Source organism: Nuphar pumila, chromosome 11, assembly GCF_984573655.1.
Source record: "Nuphar pumila chromosome 11, dmNupPumi1.hap1.1, whole genome shotgun sequence".
NCBI classification, from domain to species: Eukaryota; Viridiplantae; Streptophyta; class Magnoliopsida; order Nymphaeales; family Nymphaeaceae; genus Nuphar; species Nuphar pumila.
Genome location: NC_143259.1, coordinates 103,980,247 through 103,994,410, shown reverse-complemented (window position 1 = coordinate 103,994,410; position 14,164 = coordinate 103,980,247). Strand labels below are relative to the sequence as shown.

The 14,164-nt window shown below is 35.8% G+C and overlaps 1 protein-coding gene across 3 annotated transcripts in view; it reads left to right on the top strand.

The window, feature by feature from the left end:
* Positions 1 to 2,833, top strand: part of LOC149822664 (uncharacterized) — a 30,729-nt gene extending 27,896 nt beyond the window's left edge. For all 3 annotated transcript variants that reach the window (XM_089981199.1, XM_089981200.1, XM_089981197.1), the window contains 5 exons: positions 861 to 935; positions 1,060 to 1,181; positions 1,269 to 1,344; positions 2,366 to 2,425; positions 2,525 to 2,833. In XM_089981199.1, the coding sequence (XP_089837325.1) occupies positions 861 to 935; positions 1,060 to 1,181; positions 1,269 to 1,344; positions 2,366 to 2,425; positions 2,525 to 2,653 (462 nt within the window). In that variant the 3' untranslated portion in view covers positions 2,654 to 2,833. The remainder of the gene's footprint in view (positions 1 to 860; positions 936 to 1,059; positions 1,182 to 1,268; positions 1,345 to 2,365; positions 2,426 to 2,524) is intronic.
* The last annotated feature ends 11,331 nt before the right edge of the window (positions 2,834 to 14,164 follow it).

The window sequence follows — 14,164 nt, the reverse complement described above, 5'->3', positions numbered from 1 at the left end:
GTGTACTGGGCGCAGTGCGGGTACGCCGCGGGTCGAATCCAACACAGACCCGACCTTTTTTCTTAAAACCCCACCGACACAACCCCCTCCTTCTCTCTTTGCTCTTCCGAAACCTCCAAACCCCGAAACCCTCGGCACTCTCTTCTCTCTCTCCTGGTCTCGCTCTTTCCCTGTCTCCCTCTCTCTCTCGCTCGTCTTTCTCCTCTCTCTCTCCTTGGTCTCTCATTTGCATTCCAGCTTTCTCTCTCGTCTTCCCCCTCTCTGGTTTTTGAGAGAGAGAGGAGGAGGAGGAGAGTGAAGAAGAAGAAACGAGCAGGGAGGAGGAGATGAGAGAGAGAAGAAGAAGGACAAGACAATGACAGAGGAAGAAGGAGGAGGAGAAGAAGAATTGAAGGAGGAAGAAAGTGGTGGAGAGGAGGAAGAGGAGGGGGAGGCGTACCTTTTCTCCTTCCTCTTTTTCTTCCGTTCTTTGTGTGCTGGAGCGAGTGCACTGGAGCGCGAAACAAGGAGAAAGAGAGAGAAAGGCAGGTTCCTTCTCTCTCTCTTTATATCTATATCTAGATAGATATACAAGATGGATTGGGTCCAATCCAATCTAAAATCCAAACTTTCTCTCTCTCTCTCTCTCTCTATATATATATATATATATATATATATATAGCTGTGTCTTCGTACCTGCAATTTTTGAAATCGCCATGTCGTACCCTACGTACCCGTACCCATGTGACATAGCTTTGGAGTTTTTGAATTTTTGTTTCTTATCATGTTCTATTTTTTTGTGTCCTTTAGATTTTGTGAAATTATGTATTTTTATTGGTTGAATCGTCTTGTGATGTAAGAAATTTGAAACCTTTTTGCAGATATCTGTTGGCTACTTCATCTCTGACTTGGGAATGATAGCATGGTCATATCCTTATCTGGGTGGAATGGAGTATGTAAGTGCATGCCCTCTTGTTCCTTGGTGATTCCAAATGAGCCTGGTTTATTTGTTGAAATTCTTGTGACAAGTTAAAGATTTATGGATTGATATTTGATGGAAGTTAACTGTTAAATGTTCAGATTGTGCATCATCTGCTCTCTGTAGTTGCTGTAGCTTACTCTATGCTGTCAGGAGAAGGCCAGATATATACATTGATGGTTCTCATCTCTGAAATGACAACACCCTGTGTGAACTTGAGATGGTAATCTTGGAGAAATTTATCCGAATTCTGTTTTGATAAGTTTTCTTGATCCTCTGATTTGACAAGGCCTGCATTTCAATTGTGAAGGTATCTTGACACAGCAGGTATGAAAAAGTCCAGGCTATACCTTCTGAACGGAATCATGTTGTTTTTCGCATGGCTGGTATGGGAAATTTTGAGTTCTTTTCACTCATCTGTTGCATCTATTTGGCATGTTCTCCAAATGCTAGATCTAAACTTCTGGATGCATTTGTCATAGTTTACTAATTAGTTTAATTGTTGCCAATATGTTGCATGATTCAATTTCCAAGATGGTGATAATGAACAGTCTACAATTCACAAAGATATGCATACCTTATAAATGACCCAACTAGTGATGTTGGGGAAAACATACCTCATGAACATCAACATAGTATAAAGAAAATGCCAAATGCCACCATGATAAGGTACCATGGTGCAGTACCACAATGGATGCAACAACAACACCCATAAATACACATGCATCTTGTTTGGCACATTATGGCCTATAGCAACATGGTGATTTGCTGTTAAAGGCTGAATGAATTTGTGCTCCCATGTTTTGTCCACTGTTCTTTTGTTGCACAAAATGTAACATGTATGGAGTTGGCAAGCAACAGCATTCTACTATTTCTGTAAGCACATTGTAATTTTGATGAAGGGAAACTTTTTATATCATAAGGGCCTTTAGAGAATGTGCAGCAAAGTGTTGACTGCTGTTTACTTTCCAAAGATGGGTGGTGCTAAAAGGGGTGAGTTAGTTCTTGTTCCTACATTGCATGCATTAACTAACCCCTTGTTGCATGCCATCCATCTCAAAGAGAAAGATACAGGTGGTGAGCTGCAGTTTTTTATTCTTCTCTTCTGACTAGGGACATAAGGCAAGTGCTTTATTCTCAAAATATGGGTACTGCTAAATTTAGAGTCAGTTTAAGTTTAGCCATATAAGGTTAGTCCATATTCTCAACCTTTTTGTGCATGAAGCTTTACTACATTGGATGGCGCTCTTATTTTACCCAACAAATATTCTCCTAGACAAAAGATTTTGTAAAGACAACCTCTACAATATTATCTTTATAGTGCTTAACATTCATATCTTACTTTCACCATGTTTAGAGACATTGAATCGGCCATTTGGCTAAATGCAACTGAATATATTTATGCAGGTAATTCGAATCCTTTTGTTTGGCTACATATACCACCATGTTTATTCGCACTATGATCAGGTAATAACCATTAAGTAGATTGAAATTGAAGTCGTCGTCATCATCATTATCATTTGCTTTCTTAACTTTGTTGATTAAGCCCCTCGTCATTGGTAACAGGTCCGGCAGATGTTTGTCTTTGGTTTATGCCTGGTATTTGTTGTTCCTTTTGCTCTGGCCATCATGAACCTCATGTGGTTCGGCAAGATACTTAAAGGATTAAAGAAGATATTAGCAAAGAGGCAGTAAAAGAATTTGCACGTAATTTTTTTTATTTTTTTCTGTTCCTCTCTTGGCTTCTTGTATAGTCTTCATTCCCTCTCTCCAACAGTAATGGGAAAGACTGGACTCGGAAACAATCAAAGGGAAAGGGATAGCTGGGATTTGGTGGTATTTGCTTTGTTGAAGATGCAAAGGCTGTAAATGAAATCTCTCTCTCTCTCTCTCTCTCACACACACACACACACACACACACACACACGTTCTTTTTTATTTAAAAATTAGTTCAGTTAAAGGGAGAAGCTTCACTTTATCTGCTATAAAGCACTTTACAATGGCATGTGTGTGTACAGGCGCCGATGTGCATGCTTATGGTTGCAGTCACAGCAAATATATATGCATTCCTTGGTAGGTTGATCAAATTTTTTGTTTTGATCATCAGGAATTGATGGGTTTCTAAGCCAGCCACCGTTTCTGTATTGCTGTGTAATATAATATGTATTTTGGGAATTCATGAAAATACATATTATATTACGGGTGGGCGTGATTTCGTAATACGTGAGTCACCTTGTCATGTGTAGTTTTTGCATCTTCTATATGAAAATTTTGGATTGTCTTAAGGGGATCGTGTGTGCACGCGTGTGTACGTGTGCGTCCCTGCAAAAGTGCATGTGTGTGCATTGATGCATCCTTGCATGAACATGTGCATGATGCATGAGAGAGAGAGAGAGAGGTTTGCTCCAGTGGTCTCGTTACAAACCGGACTGATTTGGCCCAAAATTAGTTCAATAAAAGGGCTGATTTGACCCCCTTATAGAATCGGCTAACAACTCCGATTCACCTCGAATCAGGCTTATTGGAGCCAAATTGGGTTGAGTCGGCCCTTTCTTTAAATTTTCTATTTTCTTTGGTTTTTAAATAAAAAATAATAAAACTTATTGATTCAGCTTGATTCTATTCGAGTCTAAATTGGCCGATTTTCTGAATGGTTTTGAAAATCGATTCAGGTTTGAAACCGATTGCGACAACAATGTCATTAATGTTCAATGAGCGACATGTTTTAATGATCCTGTAATTAGAAAGGTTGCTTAGCAAGAATATATGGTGGCGATGTAGAGCAAGGTTGTGGCATTGGAGTGGGCGCTGGTTTAGAGAATTGATTGTAATAATTTTGAATGGTAGTAGCCTTTATACATGCTGACATACAGGCTAAAAGTCTGCATTTACTGTAGATATTTTGTTCATTACATTCTACAGAGTGATCATCCAGTTAATTATGCTCAATCAACTATTCTTTTGTTGGACTCCTTCCTATTAGAACTGGGAAATGAGACAAGTTGGTTCGGCTTGTGCTCGGCTCATATAGAGCTTGTTTGAACTCCTAAAATGGGTTCGGTGGGCCGAGCACGAAAACCCTTGGCTCATATGGGCTTGTTAAGTAATAATAAATATATTTTAGATTTTTATATAACATAATATATTGTAGGACAAATAGTTAAGTGTTTGGCTTGCTTCCAGCTTTGAAACAATGCATTTTTTCTGTAAACACGCCAGCTTGACTTTGTAAAATAGATTTAGAGTTCAAATTCTATTACTTTCAGGTCTAAAATGATGTATCATTTACATAGATTATGCCAGCTTGAGCATGGCTTGTTTAGCTCTCGCTTGTCATGGGCTCGAGTTTGGCTTGTTAACCAACCCTGCTTTTTGGGCAAGTTTCTGTTTTTTTTTAAATGGTTAATATAAGAGGGGGTGGTCTTGGAGAATTGTATCTTGTTTCTTAGGTACAAAACTAAGCAGCACTTGCAAATGAGGAAAAAGAAAAAAGAACAAAGACAGTATCTCGTGTTGATTAACTGAGATCCTTTTTGGCAGGAGATCAATAAATTAATTGAGCCACAAGTGTATAAGAATATAATTACCAGTTAGAATGCATTATGCAAAGCTAGTTAAAACCGGTGTGTGTGTGCGTACTACTTGTGCACCATAATTAGCAATTAAAATGATATTGAAAAGCATACTGTAATATATACGGAAAATAAGCGCACTACTCTATGGGTAATTTGACACATTTTCCGAAATGCCCTATAATTTTTTATACTCCCCATGTCTAAAATTGCAAATAACCTTTGCATGTGCGAAACTCACGAAGTTGAGTGAAATATCATTCCGTTTGTTGGGTGCTGCATACTCCCATTTAAAATGAGGTTCATGTATTTTTTTTGTAGACTTCACAAAGTTCGCATAATAATATTTGTGTCAAATTTGAATAAAATAAGGAAATCCACATATATTTTATGAGAACTTTCTCAAGTCTACCTATATTTTACGAAAATAATTGTACTGTAGGATAAAAATGATGCGTTTCTCAAAAAACTTCACTATTTGCCAAAATTCGCTTGATGACCAAAATCGTAAATGTTGAGCATCAAAATATAATTATTTTAAGCTTTGCATGAGTGGACTTCCCGAGGATATACAATTTTTCTTTTGGATAGACTTTACTACTGATTTTTTATTTAGAAATTGAAACACAAAAAATAACAAAGAATTTAGATTGAAATACTTTTCCAATGACATATGAATCGTTGGAAAAAGATGAATGAGTGTTGAGATACATCATCAGCAATGTTTTGAAAAAGAAGATGAATAAGCGCAGTTGTACCAAACCTGATTATTCTATGTTATTTTTAGCCACTTGTGTCAGAAATCCAGAAAAACAATAAAAAAGACAGATAGATACTTTAGCTTTTCAAAGCTAGCAAGATCTCCTTGATTTGATAAGCAGTTTGGGAGAAATGCCCTATAAAAGATAAACTTTTTGACTTTACCACACTCTCTGATTAAAAGGTAGATTCACACAAGTTTTTTTGCAAACTTCACGAAGTTCGTATAAAATATAAGCAAAAAATCATTAATATTTGCAAAGATGAGGAAATTCGCATATATTTTATGCATGGATGAGGAGATCCACTTATATTTTTATGCGCGGATGATGAGGTTTACATATATTAAGGTTTGCATATATTTTATGCGTGGATGAGGAGGTCTGCATATATTTTATGCATGAATGAGGAGGTTCACATAATGCATGAATAAGGAGGTTCACATATAATTTTATGAGGAAGACCACACAAAGTCCACATAAAATACATGTGAACTTCTTCGTCTTTGAATAAAATATATGTGAACTTCATCATCCTCACCTATATTTATGTGGACTTCATTATCCTTGCAAATATTGATTATTTTTTGCCTATATTTTAGCCAGATCTGACTTCATAAGGTTTAAAAAAGAAAAATCATGCAAATCTACTTGTTAGTCAGAGGGTGCGATACAATAAAAAGATTTATCTTCCAGAAGATGTTTTTCTCAAATCGCTCATCAAATTAAGGCAATCTTGGTGGCATTGAAAAGCTAACACATCGATCTGTGTGCTCTTTTTATTTTTATTTTTGGATTTCTAGGGCAGGTGGATGAAAAATAATATAGAATAACTTGCTTGACACAACTACGCCAATTTATCTTCTTTTTTTGGAATGTTGTCAGGGATGTATCTCAACACTCGTTCGTTATTTTTTCAGTGATTTAGATGTCATTAAAAATGTATTTTTGTTTTATTTATTTGTTTTTTTGTGTTTTCAGGAATGCTTCATTTTTTGTATTGAAACATCCTTTGAATGTTCAGTTGTTCCAGTTTACAGAAAATGCTTATATTTCAGTTTTGAAACTCAAAAACAGGAACCTTAGAGGGGTTTTCAATTTTAACTCAAAACAGAAAGTTAGAGGCTTGTGTCAGCTTTTCAACAACTATAAAAACACAAGTTTTTGATGTTGGATCGAAGAGATATAGATCTGAGAACAAAAATTGTTCTACATAAAACATTCACATAAAGTTCGCATGTGCAAAGAGTAAAAAAGACTTTTGAAAATCAGTCATGTAATTTTGGACATAGAAAGAATAGTGAAAATTGTAGAGAATTTTGGGAAACATATCATATTTGTCATAGAGTACGGTTAATTTTCGTATTTTTTATGCGGACTTCCTTAAGTCCACCTATATTTTATGTGGACTTCCTTATCCTCGCATATGTTCGTTGTTTGCATGTTTAGTAATAACAATCTATCTTTCATATGTCGTTTCTTCTCAACTGCTCATCAGATAAAGGTGATTTTAGTGGTAGTAAAAAGCTAGCATCTTGATCTGTCTATTTTCTTTTTTTCTATTTTTTTAGATTTTTGGTGCAGGTGGCTAGAAAATAACATAGAATTGACGAAAAATGCGCAACCTTAAAGGGTGAAGAACATATTTCTATTCCGGTTTTAGAACTCAGAAATGGAAACCCTAAAGAGGTTTTCAGTTCTAGCTCAAAATATGAAAGTTATAGGCCTCTATCTCATCTTTCCAATGACTATAAAAATACAAGTTTTCAACATTTGATTGGAGAGGTACAAATATGAGAACAAAGATTGTTTTGCAAAAAACGGTCACATATTTGGGAGAAAGTTCGCATATATAGGAAAAAATTCACATGTACGAAGGATAAAAGGTATTTTTAAATTCAAATATTTGCAATTTTGAACAAAGGAAGTATAAAAAATTGTAGGTTTTTAAGAAACACATCAAATTATCCGTACAATACCATCATTTTCCCTAATATATATGCTACATAATTAACAATTAAAATAATATAAAAAACTAGTTAAATAAATTTGGAGCATGGGTAGGGGTGCATGAATATTACCAACATATGGTTTATCTCCCTAAGTATCATCCTTTAGTTACAACATTAGAAGCGATAGGTTTTATCTCTGGCCCTAATTACAAGTTTAGGCACATTTGCTTTGGTCACAGGCGGGATGAACAATCACAGCTTAGAATAGAAGTTGTGATGGTTGGTGGCAAGGTCAATCTAATGACCAAGAATCACAGGATTCAAAGGATGAGCATTCTTAAGTGAGAATCACAATCACAGCTTGCACCTTAATATGTTTCGCTAAACTTGAGAAAGTGGTGTGTTTGTGATTTGCATTCATAGGATCTTGAGAAAACCCAAGAATCATAGGGCATTGCAAACATGGCCTAAGTTAGCAAATTCCATGTGAGAATTGCTGCAAATTTCAAAACTTACATTCCTCTTTTAAACCAGTAGTCCATGGAGATCAATGGTCATTTGTCCTCAATCTAGACAATCAATCCGTATTCACGTAAATCTCGTGAATAAATTGCCTGGTGGCTTTAAATGGTTACCTTTCCTTTACTATTTCAACTGCCTTATAATCTGCCAATTAATGGTGAAAATCCCTAAGCACAACTTAAAGAACAAGAATAAAAGTGTAGTTTAATGAGGTGATGAGTTGATAACCCCTCTCTCCATTGATAAGTCATGTATGGACTTTACAGCTTTGAATCAAGGATATATATTTGCTACTATCTCCGGCATGTACAATCAAGGATATATATCAGCTCAATCTGTCCTCATAGACGTGTTCAACATGATTTGTTTGATAAGGATCACACTTCAGATCCTTTTTTTTTAATGTAAAATTATGATTTTTTGAGTTATAAAATTTTTGTATATTCTGGGCTATTGATTTTTTTGAAGCCCTTAGAAAATCAACTTATATGTTGCAAAAACATGATGTAAAACCTGTTTTTCACTAAATAAATTATGCAGATCACATCTAAGAGGTTAAATCTACCCCCAAAAAGTGGAAAAATAGTGTCTTCTACTAGATTGCATGTAACAAATGCCTAGCAAATTTATATCCTGGAATCAATGCTCTAGATGAGTGAATATGACACTAAACTAGTTAACTGATTGGTGAATAAGACCTTCAAGATGCAGTGGTTCTAGTTATAAGGTTCCTCATTTATTAGTTGGCAAGTGGGCCTAACTGTATTTGATTGGTTACAGTTATTAGTGGGAAACCCTGATGGATTACCAAGATAATGCTAGTTGATTGGCTGTTAAGTCATAGAAATGTGACTGGGCGGCGTCACACGCCGATTAATCACGAAGGGATTATCAAAATGACTTTGCATGCACTTCACTTGCAGGTGCACGCCTTGTGAAACAAGTCGGGCAGAAAGCAGCATGGTTGGTGTCTTTAGATCTCCCACTAGGACACTATGCATGTGTTTGATCACATAAAAAATGAAATAAACAAGAGTTAAGTCCAATTGAAGTGAGAAATAGTGTGCATTAAAGGGAGAAGTTGCATGAATTTTGAAGCCAAGGGCAGAAATGCAGAAATGCAGAAAGTGCATTATAAAGAATCAAATTCGAGTTCATGTCATTATTACATGAGTAAGCATGGAGGTTCGTTTGTGGACAATGACCTGTTTTGTATTAAAATAATTGGCTGATTAATTGCAAATTAATGAGTGTGTGTTTACATCTTTAACAAGTGCACCATTCCAATCATCACATTTCTTGGACCAACAAAAGCACAATATGTAAAGTAAAAAGTAAACAGAAGATTGCAAACAATGGGCACACAAATCCATCTGCTCCATTCTATTCTATTGTCCCCTTCCGTATGATTTTTTTTTATTTAAACTCTGAATATGGCCATTCCCTGAAGTTACATAGAAGTCACCAATGAGTATCTTTTGTGCTTCACACACACAAGTTTCTCTCTCTCTCTCTTTCTCTTGTATGTCCTGAACAGTGTTACCAACCATCCTAAACGGCTTAGGAAAGCATAGGTGTTTGCCTAATTTGAGCTTATGGATTCGATCTATATAATTTACTTAGTACAAAACATGTTAGAGGAAGTATTCTTCATGTTTAGATTTGTTTTTAGAGATAAATAAAATCATTGGCTCATATTTCAACAAAACTTCATCAAAATAAAAAAGCATGATTTTTTTTAGTAAATACAATGACAAGTACATTACAAATTTGGATTAGGCAAAAAATGCCTGTTGCTTTGTTTTCTTGAAGTGTTTAGGACATTTAGGAAATACTAATTTTGTGCTCGCACACACACATGTAAAAACCAAGAACAAAAGACATATTTGATGTTGTCCAACAATGACCTATGTCCACCACTGTTAATCCTATCTCACATTCACCAAATCTTGATGAGATAAGTTTCTATTAAATAATTGATTTTTAATATATTGAACTTGATCTCTATTTTGAGATCTCAGAAGTTTTACAAAATTCGAAACTTTCAACACCTTAACTTCATCTTGAACTCAACTTCTAGAGTTCCTTGGCTTACAATCTAAAAATGTAACACCCCAAAATTTTTAACTTGAAAAATTCAAGAAAATTAATTTTTTTTTTTGTAATTATTCTTTTTTTAGAGTTAAAATGATAGTACAACGAAATATTTATTCGAAAAGATCAAGTTACTGAACCTCTTTCTATATCCAAACCTAAGTCTCTAATTCTCAAACCCAATTGGCTATATATAGCCCAAAATAAGTCATCTCAAGCCATACCTAGTATCCAAACCTTAAAGCCTTTTATATCTGAACTAGATAACCCAAACATGTCCCAACTCTTGGATTTGGTTGAAGAGAAAGGAAAGATGGATGTCTTAGAGTACGAAATCCAATATGTCTTCATGTTGCATCTTCATATTGGAGTTTTCTTCTATCAGACTTGATTGCTCCAAACCCATTTGATTTGTTTCACTTTTGCGGCATGATAGATGATTATGTTTGGTTTGGAAAGAGCACACATGGTCTTTCTACACTTTTCATAGGGGATCATGCTCAACTTATTCATATTGCATATTGTGATTCCACCACCCTAACAATAGAGTGAAACTGAAAAAAGCGAAAGCAAGATCCTGCCTTGAGAGCAAGTCTTCTCCAACCCGAAAAGAATGATGCAGGAGCAGGAGCGGGACACTACCAGGTCCATAGGGTCCATTTGGATCTATCTTAATTATTTATATTTTTCATTAATTTTTGTGGTTGAATATTGGTTTGTTTGTGGATCTTATTTAGATTGTGGTCGAGTTTCGGATCTACCTCAGATCAGTAGTAGGATTAGTGTTTTAAGGGGTTTCTCTGAATTTGCTATGTATATTCATTGTAAAGAGGAGAAAGTGTGCAAGATGAATGAATTATGAGATATTTTTAATGATTTTTTTTTTTTAAAAATGTTTTCTATTAATTACATATTTTTTGTAGTTTTCGAGTTTTGTAGTTACGCTAGGGTGCCTATTCTTTGGGGGGGGGGCATCACTCCTAGATTTGTTACTTTAAAGAGAGAGATAACTATTATTTTACTCATAATGGCTTTTAAAATATGCCATAACGGATAATTTAGTACATAGTACGTACACGGATAGATCCATTATATGTACCTCTTTAGAAAAGCAAATCCTAAAGGCCAGCCGTAAGTAGAGCCAACGGGTATTGAACTTGGCTCTCAATAACCTGTACTTCTCTAGACGCATAACAGATCCAATTTGGTAGTTCCAAATTCAATTATCATGGGTTGATATCAGATTGGGGCATGTCAGTTTAGGTAAAATCCCAACAATTTGCAGCCCTAGTTAGAACTTAGGTAACCAAATAACATCTCCAGTCATCCACTAAAGAAATAAAACTACCAATTTGGTTGCACATTTTATCATGGTATAACTTATAATCAATGACATGAAATAACCACTCATGAGGTTGGGCAAATGCTCTTTTATCTCTAATAAAAGCCGATGTTACATCACTAACTGCATGTTGTAACAAAATTCTCTATCTCTAATAATGACATGGAATGGTTATGGTTGTCAATCATGAACACATCAGAGTCTTAAGACATGTTTGGAATTGAGAAATAATCTCATAAGAAAAAAAAATTAACATATGAAAACTTCTCTTGTTTGTGTGACATGAGAAAATCAGGTAAGAAAATGTAAAGAGGCTAGGGTGGCATTCATATGGAGGAAGGGCAACATCCACAAGAGGATGCAGCACCATGGGAAGGGTGTTTTGATTAGGACGAGGGCTGCCCTAAAATGAGAAATTCTGATAGAAAGAATTTCACCCTATGATATAGGGACATTTTTTCATATCAAAATCAGAGCATTTAGGGAACCTTTGGAAGCAAGAAAAGATCTCACAAGAAAATAAAATTTTTCCTATTCGAAGTTTTGATATGATAACTTTCCTAAATAAATTTTTTTTTGCTTGTTTGTGTAACACCAGAAACTAAATAAAAAATGTGTGTGAGAGAGAGAGACCCGAAAATGGTGGTGGGTGGAAGGAAGATTAAGATGGAGGAAGCTCTTCTTGTGGCAGCCCATTGTTGAGATGTGCTGTGGGTGAATAGTTGCCCTAATCAAAAAGAATTTTTGGTTGAGAAAATTCCTCCATTTCATTTGGATGGTTGGAAAAGTTATTTTTTCTTTCTTACTTGCATTTTTCCTACTATTTTCTCTCGTTCAAACACGCCCTAAAGAAAAATTTTCATGCTTCTTTGGTAAAAAAAGTTGGATTACCTGACCCTCGATCTCTTGGGAAAAATTTTCATGCTTCTTTGGTAAAAAGGTTGGATTACTTGTTAAATTCTCACGATTTTTTTCCCCAAATCTCCACCTATTTGCTAGTTCCAAAAAAACAAAAATCAATTCATTTCCTATAAGTAACTTATCGTCACGATGGAGTGGACTTGTGGTGTCATCTTGGTCGCCATAGCATCATGTACATGTTTCATGAGTACAACATTTCTGTTAAGGGTCTCTATGCAGGTCAAAAAAGTTTTCCCAAGTTTCAAAGGCGTGTCTTTCAAAAAATGATTCTTTTATAAAGGATATGACAGCGCACTTAGGGTGCGTTTGAGTGGCGTGGATCTTTCAAGAAATCTACAGACCCGCAGATAAAGGCATGCACCCCCTACGCTTGATCCAACCTCCTCTCAAATGGTGGATATCAGATTCCAGGATTTGAGATGTTCATTTTAGCTTAAAAGGGCTTTAAATATGCAGATCTTTACTTCGATGGGAGCCAAGGATCTCGGGGATGAGATTCCTTGGATTTGAGATCCCAGGGTTTCAAACACACCCTTAGAATTTCCAATGTTTTAACGTGTGTGCGTGCATGCATGTGTGTGTCTGTCAGCTTATATCCATCAATATATTCTCATGGATATCTTCAATTGTATAGTGCTCTTTAAGTAAACCCTATTTCTTACAAGAATTTGCAAAGGGAAATGAGTTCTTTACGCAAGGCCTATGTTACAGTGACACACCCAAATGGGACGGTATGGTTGTATAACTGGTAGGGGTCTGCCTAACCTCAGCTTTCTCTGTCGAAAAATAAATAAATTCAAATGTACATCCAAATTTTCACAAATGGCAGCATGAGTTGATGATGAATTGACGCTTGGATGTTAAATGTGTAAATGTCAATTGTTTTGCATTTGAGTCAGTTAAAAGTAGTTGCAAGCTATGGAAACAAGTAAAAATCTGGTACTCTTGATAGTACAAAACCATTGAATCAGAAACCATATGTGCGAACTATATCAACTCAATAAAATTATATAGATGCATTCAACATGATTTGTTTTATCAAGGATAGGAGCTTTTATTGCATTTTGTCAAATAAGAATAGATTCTCTAATTGATGAAGTTTTGATATATGGTGGGCCGATGATTTTTGAAGCCTTTAAAAAATATACATGTCACAATCACATGATTCAAAGCCCATTTCCTGCTAAACAAACTATCTATAATGTGTAATTTACAAAAAAAAGAAGAGAATATGGATAACAGTGATTTTTAGTGCTCAATATTTCCACACTTTCATTAGTACCTCATGCAGATGCATGCATGCAGGAATGCGCCCTGCACATATGGTTAGAGAACTCGTGAACTTTCTCCATCCAATGTGAGCAGCATCCATCTTTTTGTTATAACATAAATAGCCATTGTTACTCATTAACGGGTAACTGGTGGGTTGGAAGGGTTTGGGTGACGTGTCGATGACCCCACCCGAGATTTACCTCTCAGGGACCGGGGCGGGCCATTAAGTGACCCGGTTCTCTCGACTAGGGTTCCTGGTCATAAAAAAAAAAAACTTTTTTAAAGGCAACCGCAGAAACTTTGCCATTAGATTCATCAAACACTGTACAACCACCATCTTGACTTGACCCTCTTTTCCACGTCCTCATATCTTCAAATCCTTTTTTGAACTGTCCTACCTCATGCCTTAGCTCAAATTCTTGTCCCCATGAAACTTTATTCCCTAGTAAACATCTCATCTCCCTTATCTAGTGGTCTTCATCACACCGCATCAGAGTTCTTTCCCTTGTCTTTAGCCCTACAACTAAACTATAAATATGTACTTGATACCCATCAGTGCATAACTACACCAAAGTTCATCTCTTAGTTCTGTAAAAGCAGAAATGTCATATTTCACTACACCCACTGTCCCAACACTCCTTCTCCTTCTCTGTATTCTGAACCTCTACCTTACATTTGCTAGTCATATGCACCACAATACCATAGTTTTAGGACTCACTCATTCCTCTAGAATCTCCTCAATTTCCATTAACAGACCATCATCATTGATAGAT